Source organism: Tachypleus tridentatus, chromosome 5 (genome assembly GCF_004210375.1).
Source record: "Tachypleus tridentatus isolate NWPU-2018 chromosome 5, ASM421037v1, whole genome shotgun sequence".
Lineage (NCBI taxonomy): Eukaryota > Metazoa > Arthropoda > Merostomata > Xiphosura > Limulidae > Tachypleus > Tachypleus tridentatus.
The window spans coordinates 13,696,529-13,716,072 of record NC_134829.1 but is presented as its reverse complement, the minus strand read 5'-3'; the positions used below and the strand labels follow the sequence as shown (position 1 = coordinate 13,716,072).

Here is a 19,544-nt window from a genome sequence, read left to right as displayed (position 1 = left end):
ATTCGTTACAACCTTCACATATACATTTAACTTTATTGAATTTGCGAGAAATTTAAAATAACGTGAACAATTAAAATGCTTATTTTCAATCAAAATTTCGACGAAAACACACAGAAAAAAAAAAGTGTACTTAAGAGTTGTCTCTCAATTTGATATACATTTATCGAGCAAACGCCTTTCAATGAACCCCTACATGTTCTTGAAATACTTTACGTTACAGCCAAAAAAGACTAGTCGAAAAGTACGAAGGGGTGTAGCCTTACTGACATGTCAGGATCAACCACCTATCAAAAGGTTGACAAACTGCACACATCACGTTCTCGTTGGAGACGCCACTGAAGAATCACTATATAGAGTTTAAATACTATTTCTTCTCGGGTCAGTCTCACGCAGGATACTAATATTACCAAGTACAAACTTTCTTTGACATCAGGAGGCCGCAAGAAATATGCGATGCTGATTTTATGAGAAAAATCATTATTTTTTAAAAGGTTGTTTGTATTGTGCAAATAAAGAAAAAGGGTGTTACATCTTACCCTAAAGTAAACAATATGAAGTCTTGACGTGCATTTTATGTATATTTTAGTATTTAACAAAAAATATCCAAAGCTAATTTCTTCTCTTCTGCGTATACCTCTTAAACACATGTATAGTTTTGTCCCCCTGTTGGTAAGCAGTAAGTTCATAAACTTACAACACTATACACCAAGATTCGATTCATCTCGGTGGACGGAGAGCAAATAGCCTGTTCTCAGTCTTGCGCTAAATATACAGATAAATAAAGCATAACTTCTAAAATACAGCTTCAAATAGGTGATCTAAAAACTTGTTTGTTTGGTTTGTTTTGAATTTGCGCAAAGCTACACGAAGGCTGTCTGCGCTAGCCGTCCATAAATTAGCAGTGTAAGACTAGAGGGAAGGCAGCTAGTCATCACAACCCACCGCCGGGTCTTGATCTACTCATTTACCAACGAACTGTGTGATTCGCCGTCACATTACTGTAAAGCATAAATAACCTTTTATGAGACTTATTATAAGATTCAGCAAATGCAAGAAAACTGTGAATAGTTCTGATAGGACATAAGATATGTTTTATGACCAAGAAACGGAATCAATCAGGATAGATAATACAACAAGTGGAAAACAGTGGTTACATTCTATTGCAGCCTAAGTTTTAAGGGAAGAAGCCATGATGAGGTTTCAAGTATAAATCTTTCCAAGAAAAGAAAGTGTGAGAATCATCAAGGACGTAAATATCAGAATGTTGTCCACCTAAGCAACAAGTTGCTAAAGGTTGAAAAGAGGAAGATACCAAGAAAGGTATAACAAAACCTATACAGCAGCTTTGTAACCAGCTATTAAAAAAGCTGATAAACCATGGGAGTATAACAAATAAGTGAAAAGACAATTTGTTGAGGAGTTAAAAGCTAAAGAAGATCTAGCATGTCTAATGCACTAACTTCAGAAGGTAACCAAACAAAACTAAGAAAGAGACAGATAAGAGCATGTACAAGAATAGACTGACATTACAGCTAACTATAAAGAGAATTTTGCTTTCAGACAAACGACTGAACAACAGTTAACCATAATATTGTGTATATTAAATGTTGTTGTAAAACACTGGCATTTGAAGTTGTCAAAGATTATTACATTGCAGTAATGGAACTGGTTCTCTATAAGAAGCTTAGACATAAGATGGAAAACCAAGATGAATCAGTAAGGAAAATCTGGTACTCTGAGTAACTGACTCTGACCAGGATCTGAGGAAGAAAGAAGAGTAAAGATTCCACTACATTACTTCCAGAAAGTCACTTTTTAACAACCTGAACTGTTACAGAGGTTAAAACCTTATAAAAATACATTAAACAGCCCAATGTTCTAACACGTTGAAGCTGTTGCTTTTTAAGGAATACACAAATTAGAATTGTAATGATTTTTAACACAGTACTTCAGCCCAGAAGAGACAGGTATTTGTGAAAATATGAAGGTCAAAAGGAAGAGGAAGAAAAGTCTTGAATTTATGATAATATATTCAAAGACATACACCATGAAACGCAAGATCCCATTGTGAATGTTGCATGGACGTGTGCACTAATGAAATGATTTAGTGGATCGAAGCCATCATCCACAAAAGAGAAGATGCGAAAGAGTAGAAGGACAAGATATCAAGGCTCAAAACATCATAGGATATAGAACAAGTGTACCTTCAATTGTGCTGGTACAGAATGCCTGATGTACCAAATACTATTTCTATTAAATAGTGTTGGAGAGTTAAATGGTCCACTCAATAGATTTAGTCGCTTGGTGGTCAGATAAGTGTTATTTTTTTATTTTTAAAGTGTTCGGACTCAACTTCAATTTCAGGTGCCAGACCTTGTCTCTGATGCGCTACGGTACCACTTCAACTTTGATAAAAACTGATCCAAATTTACTGCGATGACTGTGTAAAGATACCAACTGGTCGAAACAGGTAGATACGAAAATAACCTTTTACATCATAATCATTTTCTTAAATGTTACGAGGATAGCACAGCCACTAAATCAAACAAAACAATAACCAAAGAAACGAAACTCGACCACACCGTAGACCTGCTCTTTCATATGTGGATGTTATAGTTTTTGTTGTTTTTTCTCTGTGCAAAAAGCACATCACCACGATGATTCTTTACTCTCACTCTGTATTTACAAATCAGTTAATTTTATAATTTTGAATTATTCTCACTCTTACATGGGTTTTTTTGCTACATTGGCATCCTGTTACGACAAAAACATGACGATATTACCATTTGTTTGTGATGGTGTTGAAATAAAATTAATGAAATAATTCTCAACCATACAAACTACAGCCAGGGAGTTAATGTCACAGGTAAACACGTTTCACTCAGCTTGTCCTGATATCCACTGCTTTAACAGTGAGGAGATATAGGACCTGCGATGCTCCAAGCTGGCAAGGCAGGTGATTGAAATGTTTATAAGGTATTAATACTTCAAACTTGACCAGGCAGTTGTTTCGGTTTCAGTTTGTCAAATAACTGCAAGGAAGTTGCTTGGCCAATGCCACTAATCATTGTAAGTGAAGCCATACAGATTTCATCCCTACGTTCAAAGATGCTGCAGGAAAAGACTTCGACTATTTTCTGAAAACATTTGAGACAAGCAGCTGCTTGGCATGGCAGGACTCAAGAGAAGGCAGTCCAACATCTGGTAAGGAGCTTAGATGGCCCATCAACAAATACACTGATTGAGCAATGAGGAGACTGGAAAACAGTCATGGCTATGTTGTACTGCCAATTTCATCAAGTGAAGAATCAAGCAATCCATCAAGCCACATTCAAGGTTTGAAAAAGAAACACCATCAAGAGTCTGGTCAGTTCTATTGCTTACTACCTACATTCTTGCAGTTACGGCACTTGTCTTGCAATCTTTGGCTCGTGGGTTCTAATATCTATCCTCAAATATGCTTGCCATTTTAGACGTGAGTGCATTATGTCGTGTCAGTTAATCCCACTATTCGTTATTAGTATAACTGCCTAAAAGTTGATAGTAGATTGTATAAACTAGCTTCTTTTCCTCTAGTCTATAACTGATAAATTAGGAGTAATTAGTGCAGAGTCCTTGAGTACCTTTTCACAAAATCCAAAACGAATCAAACCAAATCCTACATCTTGAACAAACAACTCTCTTTTAAAGGTTTCCATCTTCAATTTTTAGCAATATGCCTTGAAAACTGTAAATAAAAACATGAAAATACCTTCTGCCATGCGGATTACTTCTATTTTTAGTTAAGATTCTCTAACTAATTGTTTGAGCTCTTTAGACCTTTTTCACAGAAAACTGATAACTTCATAATTCTTTGTTAATAAATTTAATGGCTTTTCTACAACTTTAGTTGATCTAAGTTACTTTTCAATTGAACAGCTTCCTTTAAAGATACACCTACTCCAAATTACCAAATTCAAATGTAATCATCTATGTATTTTTGTATATATCATGTGTTGAGATGCCCATGTGTTAAGCTAACATCATAATACGTGCAATTTGTTATGAAAGTTATGGGGGTTAGTGCTCCTTCTTGTTCCTTCCTGCAGGCGCCCGTAAGTAGCAAGGCATCTCTTCGGGTTTCTCACCAAATATATTGAAAGAACAATGGTAATTCAAATTTTTTATGAACCAGCAGATGAATTTGACGATATCAATGAAAAATTTAGAGGTTTTTAAATTTAGGAATATAGACTTGAAAATGTTAGAGCCAAGCCATGAGGGAGACAGGTTTTTAAGAGTTAAGATTGTTCAATGTCTCATATCATATAAAGAAAAATATTGCCCCCCTCAGTGGCTCAGCGGTACGTCTGCAGACTTACAACGCTAAAAACCGGGTTTCGATACTCGTGGTGGGCAGAGCACAGATAACCCATTGTGTAGCCTTGTGCTTAATTAAAAACAACAACAAAAAGGAAAAAATATTCAATGCTACATCTTTTAAATGGTATCAAACGAATCGCCATAGTCTCGTAGCTTGCATAGAGGTAACATTTTGCACCCTAACCCTTGGAAAACCTAAAGATTTCCCGAAAACCTTTTCTCTTAAACTGCTGGACTTACCAACTTCAAAATGCGTTAAACGAGTCGTCCCAGCTCAGAGGTTTGCACGAAGATAGAGCTTTTCATGCATTCCCTTATGGAACCCAAGTATTTTGCGAAAACATTTTTACGGGGTTTGCCAAAAAATTGACCCTAAATTTATCATTGATATACATTAGAATATGAAAGTAAGTATGTCTACTAATTAATGTTTGTAACTTGGCTGAAGAAATTGAATTTTCATCATAGAAGCAATGGTCATTAAATTGAAAAACTGTAAAATAGTAATAGAGTTCAAATATTAAATTTGCATCATAGTGGCATTGTAAATATGTATCATAGTCCCAAAAGATCTGTAGTATTAAATAAAGGTAAGATTTTTCGATGCTACAAACTGAAAAACTCGGACATCACAGCTCTGCATGCTCAAATATTTGCTGATCCATTGAGATAGGGTGCTGCCATACCTTGTCTTTCCCATTTATCATATCATTGTACTTTAGATTTCCATCACTTGGAGGACCCATATTTAGATTCCAGAGATTAAATTATTTTCCTCATATTTGATGTTCTAGGCCTAATGCCAGTATTCATCTTAATATAACTCAGTTTTTCCAAATTTTTCTGTCTTTTACAACAGTTATGCATTTTTGTCTTCTTTGTAACTGTTTTCTGAAGCCTATCACAGGTCTTCTACTACATTTTTAAAAGATCATATTCGTTTATTGACTTCTACATTGATTATCAGCTTCCAGTCTGTACTTGGTCTCTTGATTGGTTTATTGCTGGGATATTTTGAAGAGAAATGTCTGCTTAAGGGTATTGGACTTCTTTTTCAACCGTTAAAGATCTCAAAAAAGCTCCTTTTCTCAGCCATTCATTTCTCAGGTATTCCAGGTTTCATGGAATCTCAGGTAAATGTAGTTCATCTACACTCCTATATTTCGGCACCACCCTCTTGCCTTTCCATGTCTTCTACAGGAAAGTTTCCTGCGTCTCCCATTCAGAATTCCAGACCTCCTGCATCAACTTCACATTCTATCGGAGTACAAGGGTGATAATATCCTTACCAGTTTAGCACTAACAACAACATTGGTTACTACTCTGATAGTTGGGAGATCACCTCACATGATTCGTGTCTATATTAGAGATCTTCGCCATTGATTAGTAAGTTATTAAGTTTTTATGAGAAGACTGGCCATCCGTTTCACATCTTTACCTCCATTGTCTCTCCCCTTCCTACGAATTGTATTACATCCAATCGTCAAGTACAAGCCATCGAGCATCTTGAATACAAAAAGACCGTGTAGCGTGTCAACTACTCTATCGACGTTCTTCCCGTTCGTGTGTAGTACCAAAAAAGATGGACAACTGCGAGGTGTCATCGACCTTTCTTAGTTGTCTAGTTTCCTTAGTTTACTATAAAGGTGATTTTTTTCTTTCCAGTGGCACTTTGCACCCAGTCCAGGGATGACAACATTAGCTGTTGCCAATGCCAATCTTCATAATCTAATCATGGAGTCGTCAGACCATTATCTCTATTTTGTGCAAGAGAGAAGGTTTTTCAGTTTTTCTCTCTTCCATTAGTCTTAATATTTGCCCTATGCCCCTTTCACTGAATAATCAGATCCTTTTCACACCATCTTCACTCATTATGTATTCAAACTCACCATTATATGGATGATTGGCTTTTTCTTATTCCTTCCTGCCACTTGACATAGCTCTAATGTCGAGCTCTGTTATTAGAAATTGCAAGAGCTGAATTTCTTATCATAATGTTGAAGTCTATTTTTACTTCGACACAGTACCTTGTCCATTTGAGGTATTTTTAAATTCAAACCTCAGTCAGGTCTATCTTTCTTCTCTATATCATCAGGCCATGGAATGGGTTGTTCTTCTAATATAGCTATCTCCTTCTACACAAGCTTGTGTAATTCAATCTTTTTGGAATGTGGGCATCCTTAAAATTACTCATTCCCGTGAGTTGGACCCATATGCATTCCTTTCAGTGATTATTACAGGACCATTGAAACATTTGCATGAATGTGCTGGTTCATCTGTTGATTCTATCAGCTTCCAGTCTGCTCGACCTTGGCTGGTGGTTAAAGAAGAATAAAATCACAGTAAATGTTTATCTCCCATCTCCACATTCAGAAATACATCCTTTCACAGATGTTTTTCTCCAGGGTTGAGAAACTTGTGCAGAAGATATGGAATTAAGTGGGCTTTGCACAGAAAAGAAATCTTCTCTCCACATCAACCTTTTAGAACTTCTAGCAATCAATTAGCTATGTCTTAGGCTCTCGAATTTTTGCAAGAGAAGGTGGTAATTCTTCATTTGGAGAATTTCACCGTGACTTCTTCTATTCCCAAGCAAAGAGTGCTCACCCAAGTTATTTCTGTTTTCAAACATTGAATCTTTTCTTTTGGGCCAATAATCATCAGATTTTTCTCCTTGCTCGTCATATTCCAGGTGTTATGAATTTAGTGACCAATCAGTTATCTCGTCCCAATAAAGTTCTTCCCATAAAATGGATGCTTCATTCAAAAGTCTTTTTTTTATCTGTTCTTGTCTCAGAATGTCTCAGTTTCATGCTTTTGCAAATCACTGGAAAGCCCAGCTTCGTTCCTTCTGATCTACTGTCCCTCACCCTTTGGCTTTGTATATAGATACTCTTAGCCAGAATTGGATGGACCTTCATCTACATCAGATTTAGTCATACATTCTCCATCTGGCAATCACCATTCTCCTGCTTTACACTGACTTTTATGTGGCCTATTGCACGACATCAGGGATTGACCTCTCAGGTGGCATCATTATTAATGTAGTCCATTCAGCATTTTTTGTTGGACATTTATTAACAAGAAAGATTTACTTATCATCAGTGGTCTCTCAAACATGGTTTTAATCATTTGTGTTCCACTGCACCACATATTTCTTGATTTGTGACATAGTTATTTAACAAAGGTTTGGTGCCTTCATCCGTTTCTCTGTATCAGACAGTTTTGTCAACTACTTTTCATTTTTCCATAAAGTGTAAAATTCTTGAATCCATGGTTTTGTCCTTGCTTCTGAAATCTTTTTAGGTTATCTGTTCTTGACATCTTTTCCAGGTTCCTAATTGAGATATTTCATTAGTTTTCCCCGCCTTATCTTTTCCACCTTTTGAACCTTTGGCATCATGTTTACTATATCAACTTTTGCTTAAGATTTATTTTTCTCTTGTTGGCTGGTAGACATCAATGTTTGGATGTGTTTGTAATTCATGTTTGCAGGACTCTTCACCATTCCACTTATGTTCTGTTGTATCTTAATAGATCCTTTCTTCTCTTCCTCTCTTATTCATCTTCCCTCTACTTTTTTTTTATGAATTTTCAGATTCAGATCATCTTTTATGCTAGGTTCCAGTTCTTCAGTGTTATGTCACATACACTGAAGGTTTTGGAGTTTACTATTTGTTTATCTATTGGAATCCTGAGGTATCACATAACCTTGCCCCTGTCACTTTGACAGATTTGGTTCATCAATAGATGCATATTACTTACTCTAGGCTTTCAGTGCAGAAACAAAGACTTCTTTGTATCTCATCTCATCAGATTTTCCATATCTTAATATTCCTGACGTCTCAGTTGTATCAATTGATGGAGGAGATAATATAAACTGGTATGTGGACCATACCTAATTCAAACATATCTCATCAATTACATGACTTGGCAATTGTTTCCTCAAAATGTTTTTGGCTAGCCCCTTGGCTATTCTCCATACACCAACTGGTGTTTAAGACAGGTGAGTGACTTCATTTCTTTTGTGTCTATTTCTATTCTTTTTCAGGGACCTTCTCATCATTTTCATTTTAATCCCTTTCTGTGTTTGGTGTCATCTGGTAAGGTATGTTTTTCCAAACTCACACTAGCTACCATTCAACCAATATAAATGTTCCTGGTGGCAACAAGCTCTGTTGAGACAGGGTGTTCCATAAGACTACCTTGTACTTTTATGGGTGATAAATAATTATAAAATTACAAACAATACACTATTGGCTTGTTACTCATGGACTATCTGTGCTGTATATTCCCTAAAGTGAATATTGTTCAGTGCTACATACCATAAAATTAGATTTATGACTATATATTTTAACGTTAAGATTTTTCATTCCTATAGACCTAGAAGTTAGAACATTTAGTGCTATATATCTCAATATTAAGATTTATTAGTATTTTGGAGCGTTATTTATTTTATTAAAGTTCATAAATTGTTTTTAATTGAACCTTGCTACAATCTGCAATACAATACTTATGTACTCAATTTACAGTCTGCAGGTCACAGGTTCAAATCCCCATCACAGAACATGATACCTCTTCTTTTGAGCATGAGGCATTATAATGTAATGGTCTATCCCACTGTTTGTTGATAAAGAGTAGCCCAAGAGTTGATGGTAGGTGTTGTTGATAAGCAGCCTTCCCTCTAATCTATTACTTATAGAGTATGGACAACTAATGCAGATAGCCCTTGAGCAGATTTTACATGAAACTGAAAACAAACCAAGAACTTGTTAGCTCACATGAAAATTATAAATTAAAATTTATTGGAAACTTTTTAAAATTAATAGTTATAAACATAACCAGTATAAGTAACTGATGTAGTTTGATGAAGCATAATAAATAATTGATTTTATAGGTATATTTTGGCTGTCTGTACTAAAGAGCAAATGCTTTACATGAATGACTCTTGACAGACATGGCAGAGTCTGCTCTATTTTTGACAAAGTGGAAATTTCATTGTAACTTGTTTATGACTGTTTTACCTCATACAAATATTTGATAGAGTCTTGGATAGCCCATCAAGACTTAGTACCAAGCATTGAACAGCTTGTCGTACACTTCAGCCATTCCAAGCGGTTATGTGTCTGCAATAATTCAACAAACAATCAAAGTCTTCCTTTAATATTGCTATAAATTTCAATGGATTTATTGGTTTTGTTTTTCTCATGGAAATCCATGAGTGTGGCCTGATATACTTCTTTTCAACCTCCCACTAATTCTACTTTTTTTTGTCTCATTAATTTATTTTTGGTAAGTTTTTAATGTTTTTAAACAAGACATAATCTTACACAGAATTTATATTGAATTGGTGTTTATGTGTTTTAGTTTCCAATCACTCTTTGCACAATAACTGTAATGGCAGCTAAATGTAATATTGTAGATTTTACTCATTTTTATAACTACTTAATGACAACTTTGATGTTTTTAGTTAGCATTTTACCAAAAATTACACAATAATCCCAATAAAGGTTGACAACTGTGTTAGTCATAGACACATATTTACCCAATAAAAATAAAATTTAAATAGATTTGATTACTTGACCTAAAATTTGTAAATTGAAGTAGAGAAACCACACGTAGTATTTTAACTAATTTTATTTAAAATATCTTTATTATCTGAAAAGCTGCTTGCTGATTTCATGTATTATAGATTCAATGTGTACTACAGGTTCATTTCTTTGTTTTCCCAAACTGAAACGGTCAAAATATTCAGTCACTTTATCTGAACTGCCAAACAGTTAATGAATCTTCCTGTACAGAAGATACCATTATTTCAACTTTTACCTGTTAACTTGAGTGCCTTTGGAAAAAAGTCACCTACTAGCTTGTCCTATTCTGACACATCTGATGTTTCAGAAATGGGAGAACTAATCCTACAACTAATAACTTGCACATTTAATTAATATTTACTGAAATATTTTTTATTACTCTACAAGTATTTTCTGAATTAAAAGTTTCTATAATCAGTCAAACGAGTTTGTTCATCGTTTCATTAGGATTGCAATAATGACTTTAGAAGTGAATTATTTTCAATGATGTACCAAGTTATGGGTATGTAGTAACGATATTTTTTGGAATTTTGTCTTAGGTGAGCTAGAATTTATTGGGCTATCAGCTGAGAATGAAGACATTATTGAAGGCATTGTTCATCAGCCTCTTGGCATTGTTATCCTTGGAAACAGTTGCTCTACCAAGGTTGAGGTGGTCAATCAATTATTTGGACAAGCACTACTTCCTACAGTGCCCTCTTGTGGAGATAATGGGGAAGACAAAATACACAGAAGAATGGTAAGACATCTCCCTGTTTTCTTATCATCTCTTTTGAAGAATCTTATTTTTGAAAACAGAATTACTTGTACTCCTTTACTGTTTGTGTTTTTAATTTTCACAATGCTACAAGAGGGCTATCCGTGCTAGCTGTCCCGAATTTAGCAATGTAAGACTAGAGGGGAAGCAGCTAGTCATCACCATCCACCACCAACTCTTGGGCTACTCTTTTGGTAATGAACAGTGAGATTGACCGACACATTATAATGCCTCCAAGGCATCTTAACCACCTGGCCATGCAGTGCTCACACTCTTTTACATTTTAATACATTGAATACAGAACAGTATTGCAAACGTAAAATTTTACTGATAAATGTGAAATAAATGTTTAAAACTAGTGATACAGATTATGTTTGACACGTATCGTCACTAATAAAGCCTTCAAAATAAACATATGATGCAAGTTTCATTATCAATTTAAACCCTTTTGGCTGAGTTTTATTTTTTCAATTCTAAATGTGTAGAAATATACTTCAGTAAGAATATACTGTTAAATGTGAACATAAGTAACTGAAAATTAGGTCTATCTAGCTTGTTTTTGAGGATTTTTAGTAAATTGTTTACTCTTTCATGGTGTAAAATTTGTATATATTGCTGTAAATCATTATTATTTTAATCATTGTTATCAAAGGAATGTTGTTGCTGTCCATCATTAAATTGAACTTTTGGTACTATTGCTCTACATCAGTGGTTCTTAACCTTGTTGGAAGTAATAAACCCCGGAAGTTTCGTACTTGCATTCACTGAGCCCTTCGTAATTGGAAAAATATAATATGATTTTTTTCAAATTCAAAACATAAGTAGATATTTTATTAGTGTACAAAATGAGCCATGCATCAGTTGCACACAATATCACTGTGTTCAAAGAACAAAACTACAACACATTAATTTCACACAAAAACAAAAACATAACTCAATGAATATTTACTGCAAATCAAACTGACTTTTGCTGTTGCGTTTCAGAGACAAGTTCAGAAAAGAGCGGCTTCACCTTGGCAAGTGCCATTCTCATATCATTTTCGCAACAAAGTCTGTTCCTTTTCTTCATTTTTATGTCTACCATCCTCGGAAAGGATTGCTCGCAAAGATACGTTGTAACAAACGGTATGAGTATCTCAAGGACTTTCTTAGCAATAAGAGGGTACACTACGATTTCGTGACACCAAAACGTTGAGAGTGTTGTTCTGAAAAGTTGCTGTTGAACCTGGCTCTGCTGAAGTTCAATGATTTCGTCGAGGTATTTATCATTGACATCTGCTGTCGCAACACTAAACGTGAACGGCTGTCTCACCCATGCTAGATATAACTCTCTGGTGGGGAAGTATCCGTTGAGAGACTTTGCGAGCTCATCTAAGTGCATGGCAATTGCTTGCTTCAGTTCACCGAGTACACAAATATATCATGCAATCTGCATGACAATGTTGGTGCTTTCAAAAAACGTATTGTACGTATTCGTCCGACCAATTTCTGTTTTGCTTGACATAGTTAGTATGAAGGGATTGAAAAATTAGGAACAAATCACAAATGACGCACGATTACTACAGTCACAAGTTGACTGCTAAGCGCACAGCAGGAAGTTCCCTGCAGCACAGATATTAAGGCCAAGTGATGTGTCGTGATCAGCTGCAGCCAATGCTGGCAAAGTGGAGCATGACGTCACGAATCATACGAGTAGGATGAATGGAACGGACACACACACAGTGTGAGTGTCTTGACCTCCGCCGAACGCCTGAGACTGACTCACGGAACCCCTGGGGTTCGATTGAACCCAGGCTAAGAACCACTGCTCTACATTAATCTATATATCTCAAGACTTTTTTATATTTTTAGCTTACCACATTTTTATTTATTTAGTTGCTTGCTAAAATGTGGTTGTTGTCAGAATATATTAGATTATGATGGATGTTGCTTGTTGCTTAATGCACATTACATGTTATTGCTGACAAATTTTAATGTGATTATTGTAGAAATTATATCTAATCAAACTACAGATTAGGTGTGAAGAAAAGGGTGCAGCTAAAAAGGATTGATTGTGCAACTCAAAAAAATGAAATTAAAATCAGCAGCCAAATTCGTAGCTACACTTATAACACTGATAAGACTTTCACAGCTAATATTCATTCCTCAGTTAACCAGGCCTTGATTTTTGTTCAGTGTGGGTAATGGTGGTGAGTGGTTTGGCCTTTAATTTCATTCCTTTAAACGGCACACTCCATGCTTTTTTCGATGCACATTTTTCACACCTATAGTGTTTTTATTAGATATCATAACTTTTTGTCAGCCCACACCAACAAATTACAACAATTAAGAAAGTGATATTCGACAGTAACCCAAATTAGTTTTAGAAGCGTAATCCCATCACTTAGAACAAACATTTACTTTACAAAACCAACCAGATTCTTTAAAAACATATGGGGGTAGTTTTATCTTCAAAACATTGTTAACAGCTTCTTTTACAGTGATGTCATTGAATTTATATTAACACTTTCTTGTCATCACCCCATGCAATCGGTACAGTCGTATCAAGCATCATTATTCATGCTAACTGCTTAAACTAATTTCACGTGACGCTAAACTCTTTAATTAGGATAATTTCATAAAATTTTGAAAATTTGTGCTGAAAAGGGAACGAAGAATCAATAATAGTCGTATACCTATAAGTTTCGTTTCGAAACTTGAGTTCAAAACCGCTAATCTAGTTTGCCTCGCGTAACTAAGACTTGTGTCTGCATGCCCTTTCACCTTATGGTTTTTCTGTTGTATATCAGGCATCTTTAATCCGAATGACAAAAAATAAACACAACATAACCATAGAAAACACCCACATACTAAGTAAGGAAACAAATGCAAAATCAAAAATGCCCCACTTACACAAAAAATCAAATCAAATATTAAACCAATAGAAAGGAACATTTTTATACTTATACCAATACTTATATTAGAGAGAAGGCAGCTTGTCGTCACCACCTATCGCCAACTCTTGGGCGACTCTTTTACCAACGAATAGTGGTATTGACCAACACATTACAATGCTTCCACGGCTGAAAGGTTGAGCATGTTTGGTGTGACGGGGATTTGAATTCGCGACCCTCAGATTACGAGTCGAGCGCCTTATCCACCTGGCTATGTCTGGCCTATTTCTATTAAGACTGTTTCTTAACTTCACTTTAATTCCAGTTTATTACAGCTGTATTGTTATTTATACTTTCGATTATTGGTTGACCCTTCCTTATTATAGATTCCAAAATTCATGTTACCAATTTGGGGGGCACACCTGGAACTAGTACTATGATTCAGATCTCAGGTGTGGGCAACCTGGCAGGGGATTTATCTGAACTTATTCGTCAGGAGATTGATCATTACATGGTTTAATCTATGTCTCAAGCTCTTGCCCCACTTCCTCGCAAACAAGCTGAGCCTTTTAAGGCAGATTAAAACATGGATTACTTATTTCCACCTCCAAATTTTCCTGTGCCTCCCCATGTCCTGTCTGAGAAGTCAGTTAGGCCTAATATATTTTTGGATTTTACTCCTTAGCTGTATAATATTTTATCCCTTCTTCCTATTTCTTATGAACCACATCTCCCCTTACTACATGACCAATATTCTCATCCATATTTAGTCCCCCCAGATACTCAGGTACATTCCGACTAGTTTGCCTCACAATTAAGTGGTGGGATCAGCAAGCATTTCCCCCCTGACTTTAGATCAATTTGTTCTTGCATATCATTGTGCAAACTGTTCTTTTCTGGACCAGTAATTGTTAGTTTCCATTTTGCTTGTTTGAGGTGCATCCCCTAAATCTCCTGTAAGTCTGATCCATGCCCAGCTTTCCTACCTTTGTCTTACACTCATAACTTTCTTTTGGTATCTTTCTGCTATCCATCTGCTCTCTAAGACTCTCAAGCAAAATCCCGAGAGGTTTTTCTGGGGATATCCTCCCCATTATTGTCTTATTTATCGTGTTTGGCTCTGGCTTTAAGTACGTAGTTTCTCTGTTGTTGGGGCCTTCTTGGTCATAATGCAACTTTAACTCGCGTCCATTTACCATTATCTTATATGTGTTATTTACACATGGCTCCATTTATGTGGTGATAGCTATTTCACATGATCTCTGAATTTTTGGAGTAATGAGTTACGTCAGTAGAACAGTCTACCCTTTCAAACATTGTTGCTCATTTGTCTCAACCAGAGCCCATATGGCACCTGTTACTGTTTTCCATCCTTCCCAACTCTTACCTGTTGTTTCTTATTTTATTGTTGTTTTTTTCTGATGCACCTCACATCACCAACAGTATTCGTGACTACTTGGTAGGTTTTTATCCACGGGGAGCAAGGCTTGTCGAATCTTTTCATCACTGGTATCCCATCATCAAGGATCATTGAGTTGTTTAAGTTTTAATGGAAATATTCATGATCTCATTTTTCCCACCTCCTGTCTCCTTGACCCATTTTTTTCCCCTCTGCCTTGAGATCGAATGACCAGTTAGCTTCTTAGATGGCTTATCAGTTTTACACTCTACCCTTTGTGCTTGCTTCTGCCCCTTATGTTTTTCTTAGGTTGTCAGAGCTTTTGCTTGCTATCTTCATATTCTATGGTTGCAATTCCATCATTATATGGATGACTGGCTTCTTCTGACTCATTCCAAACTAGAACTGATCAGCCATACTTGTTAGCTCCTTCTAGTGGCTACTCCAGTGGGTTGGTTACTCAAATTGGAGAATTACTCCCTCCAACCTACCCAATATCTTATCCACTTGGGTGTCTTTTTTGACACTCATCTCAGTCAGACCTAACCTTCCCCCTCTATGATTTCATTCCATGGAACTCAGTGATGTCGAGAAAACCCACTTGTAGAGAAATATATATGCAAAAATGGCTCGTTTGGGTTGAGAAAATATTTTACATAGAAGAGCGAACAACGTTTCGACCTTTTTCGGCCATCATCAGGTTCACAAAGAAAGAGGTAACTGACCGGAAGCTGACCACATGTTTGGAAGGGGTTGTGTAACTGAGTGTCGGAATGTAGAGGGCGGTATTAGATGTTTGAATATATAATTTTATTTATTTATTATATTAATATAGGTATAAAGGCGTTCCTTTATATTGGTTTATTTTGGGTTTAAGTTGTTGTATAAGTAAGGCTTCTTTTACTTTGCGTTTGTTTATGTTTGTTTATGTTTGTTTCTTTATTTAGTATTTAAGTGTTTTCTATGGTTATGTTGTGTTTATTTGACTTGCAGTGTTCGAAAACGTGTGAAGGTGACTTTTTATGATCTTTGAATCTGGTTTCCATTTTTCTACTTGCTACTTCTGCTTCCAGTACCTCTTCACTTGTCTCCCACTCTTCTTCATCAAGCTCGATCACCAATTCTATATCCAGTCATTCACGTCCTTTTCTTCGCGTTTGGTTTCATTCCAGTTCTTTGCAAGGAGATCAGATTTCTGTGGTTGAGTAGCTTTCCTTTAAGCTCATTCCATACATCCCTCTTCAATGTAAGTGTATCTGCACAAATGAAAAGTGTTCTACAGTAAGTCTGTGACTCTTGGATTCCCCGATGACGACCTACCGTTTCTTGGGTGATGGAATTTCTCACATGGCTTTTTGACTGGTGGTTTTTGGTCTCCCCACTCTCAGGTTTTTGGGCTGCCTTATTCCATACCTTTTGATTTCCCGATACTGCCGAGTTTTTGCATTCTGTGTTCTTACCATGTTAATACATTTCTTCGGGATTTGTCATCCTATCAGACAGCTTACTCTTCCAGATTTGGATATTAATGTGATCCTCCATTCCATCACTTTACCTCCATTTGAATCACTTTCCTTGTGTTACAAGTTTCATGTTTCCCTTAAAATGTACTTCCTTTTCTTAGCCTGTGGAGTCAAAGGTCTGATTTGTTTATCATTGGTGTTTCAGATATGTTTTACCACTGTACCTATCTACTCTTTTATCCATATTGTTCCTTCCTCCCAAAGGCCTCGGCAGCTAGTGAGGGTCACTGTTCCTTTTCACCTATTTCCCTTTCTTTTATTTCTCATCTATACCTTCATCTCAATTCAGATAGACTTCTTTGCCCAGTTATATTGTTATATTACCTGCATGGCTTCTTTCCATGGTACTTATTTCTTTCTCTTTATCCCTTAGAAATCTTCATCTGTTCAGGATCTTTCCTCTTTTATTCTTATCAATTATGTTCGACTTTTAATGTGAATGGCTTATTCTTGTCTTCTCATCAGATTTGACACCTCATATATTTCCTCGCATTTCATCTTCATTGGCTACTGGAGGAAATCCTACACTTAATATAATATCTCCCATTCTTTACACCACATCACTGTTTCTTACTCACTTGGTTTTTGTATTCCACCTTTAGCCATTCTTTAGGGTTCAGTGCGACTTTGACTGGATAAGTTTATATTCATACTTTTCCTTTCAGAGGCCTTTGCTTCATTTATATTACACGAATCACTCTTACTGGTGAGTAATGCTTGATCAAATATTTTTGAGCTTGAAATCTACACTATATACCCATGTTGACTCCACTTTATATCCCTGCCATGACTCTTTTGAAACAAATTGGTATTTTCTATTTTTTAAAATAGGGATTTGTGTTCACCCATTACACTCTCACAGATGATGACATTCCTCCAGATTTTCCACCTCATTCTCACTTCCCATTCTTTTAATGGAGTATGGGAATCCTTACCACTTTCAAGTTTGAAGATGCTGGGGTGATCAACCATGGAGGAAAAATCCTAAATGAGTTCCAAACAAAGATGGCTATATCCATTTAGTGCAAAGTATGGCAGTGGGTTCTGTGAGTGCAGTTGTATTTGCAAAGGAGGGAGATGAAAAACTGCAGTTTATCCCTTTGATTGGGAATCCTTAATCTACCCCTGCATAAATGTCTGTACCCTTTAGGTCCTCAGGTGGGCAACTTATTTTTCATAGTGGCCACAACTGTGGCTAATGAAACAACATTGGCCACATTATTAAAAAAAAATTAAAGATGTTAGTTTTATCAACATAACTGCATTTCAACTAGCCTTCAACGTAAAAACATGAGGACTATCATCGACAAGTTTCGTGAAATCTGGCTTAATATCTGTGCTCAATGAGCATCTTAGCTCTGTCTCTAAATTTATGTCAGTAAGCCAAGATCTGTATCTAGACTTGAAAAAATCTAACGTAGAAAATGTTGACTCGCACACCCATGTAAATCCAAACATTAAAAATAATTATTTTTGAAATTGCTATCATTAAATTTGGAAGACGCTCAATAATCAGAATAGTGAGCCACATCTTTCTCATAGAACTTTTTTACACCTTTTATGTGTTCTACACTTTGCAGGGTAAGCATCTCTTCTTGAACTTCACATTTATACAAAGACAAAAATATGTAACTCTTTTACTGAAATTTCTTAGGTCAAATTGAAATGGATAATGCAAAAATTCGGAGAAACGTGATTCAAATTTTTGAGATAGGTTTTTGATCCAGTTTACATAGAGATCAGAAAAATCATAGTTTATATTATTTTCTAGAAAACTATTCAAATTTGCAAAATGTATGAAATAATTCTTTTGTAATTGTTCCACAAGGAGGTTCAGCTTTAATTGAAATTCATGAATGGACTGTGATTGCTCGATTATTATTTTACCTCTTCCCTGAAGCTTCGTACTGAAATTATTCAAGAGAGCCATCATGTAACACAAAAAGTGCAAATCACACTGCTATGACAAAGTTTCAATTTCAAATTTTTAATCTTATCCTTTTCAACAAGATACTCTTAGTTGAGGAAATAAGATAGTAAATTGTTCCAACACTTTTCCTCCACTTAACCATATTACATTTGCAAAATCAGTAAGATCAACAAAAGTACAGTCACTGCTTTTCTTCAAAGACTTAACAGACTGTCGATGGATGAGAGAGCTTCCACTTCTAGTATAATTCACAATTTTTACAACAATGCCCATCAAAATTTTTCAATTAATCAGTTTTAGACATCCGAGCACATAAATTTTCCTTATGCAAAATGCAATGAAAAGATGACAGCGTGGACTTCACATTCATTTCAATTAAATACTGCTTCAAAAGAGAAGTAAATCCTAATTTCGCCCCAGTCATGGCGAGAGAACCGTCAATTGTGAGAGAATCCAGTTTGTTTTTAAATCCAGATTGAATTTTTTTGACATTTCAAGAAAATTTTCAAAAGTGTTTTTTCCACATGCTTGATCTCGTAATCCATAAATGTCAAATATTTCTTCCCTCACTTGAAAATCTGAAATTACATATCGAATCCAAAATATCAACTGGGAAGTGTTACTAACATCTGTTGACTCATCTAGTGCTAAAGAAAAATACAAACAGTCTTTTAGTTGTTTAAGCAATTGTTTTTCTGTCTTTCGCTAACTGTAGCATTCTACGGACAATTTTTTTTCGACTTAATTGCAAATTATTTACCTTTTTTGGGATTAAAAACAAAATATATTTAAACACTTGAAAGTTACACAATAAAAATATATTTACAAGTGCATGCAAAACAGCGTACATATATATGTAAAAATGGTTGGTTTGGGTTGAGAAAATTTTTTATCCAGAGGAGCGAACAACGTTTCGATCTTCTTCGATCATCGTCAAGTTTATAAATAAAGAAAAAGGTAATTGACCGATAGCTGACCACATGTTTGAAGGGGGTTGTGTGACTGAGCGTATATAGGTATAAAGGTGTTCCTTTGTATTGGTTTATTGTGCTTAAGTTGTTATATAAGTAAGGCTTCTTTAATTTTGCGTTTATGTTCGTTTCTTCATT

The 19,544-nt window shown here is 35.6% G+C and overlaps 1 protein-coding gene across 2 annotated transcripts in view; it reads left to right on the top strand.

Moving 5' to 3' along the window:
- Positions 1-19,544, top strand: part of LOC143250562 (dual serine/threonine and tyrosine protein kinase-like) — a 75,033-nt gene that overhangs the window by 8,499 nt on the left and 46,990 nt on the right. For both annotated transcript variants that reach the window (XM_076501301.1, XM_076501300.1), the window contains exon 2: positions 10,493-10,692. In XM_076501301.1, coding sequence (XP_076357416.1) covers positions 10,493-10,692 — 200 coding nt within the window. The remainder of the gene's footprint in view (positions 1-10,492; positions 10,693-19,544) is intronic.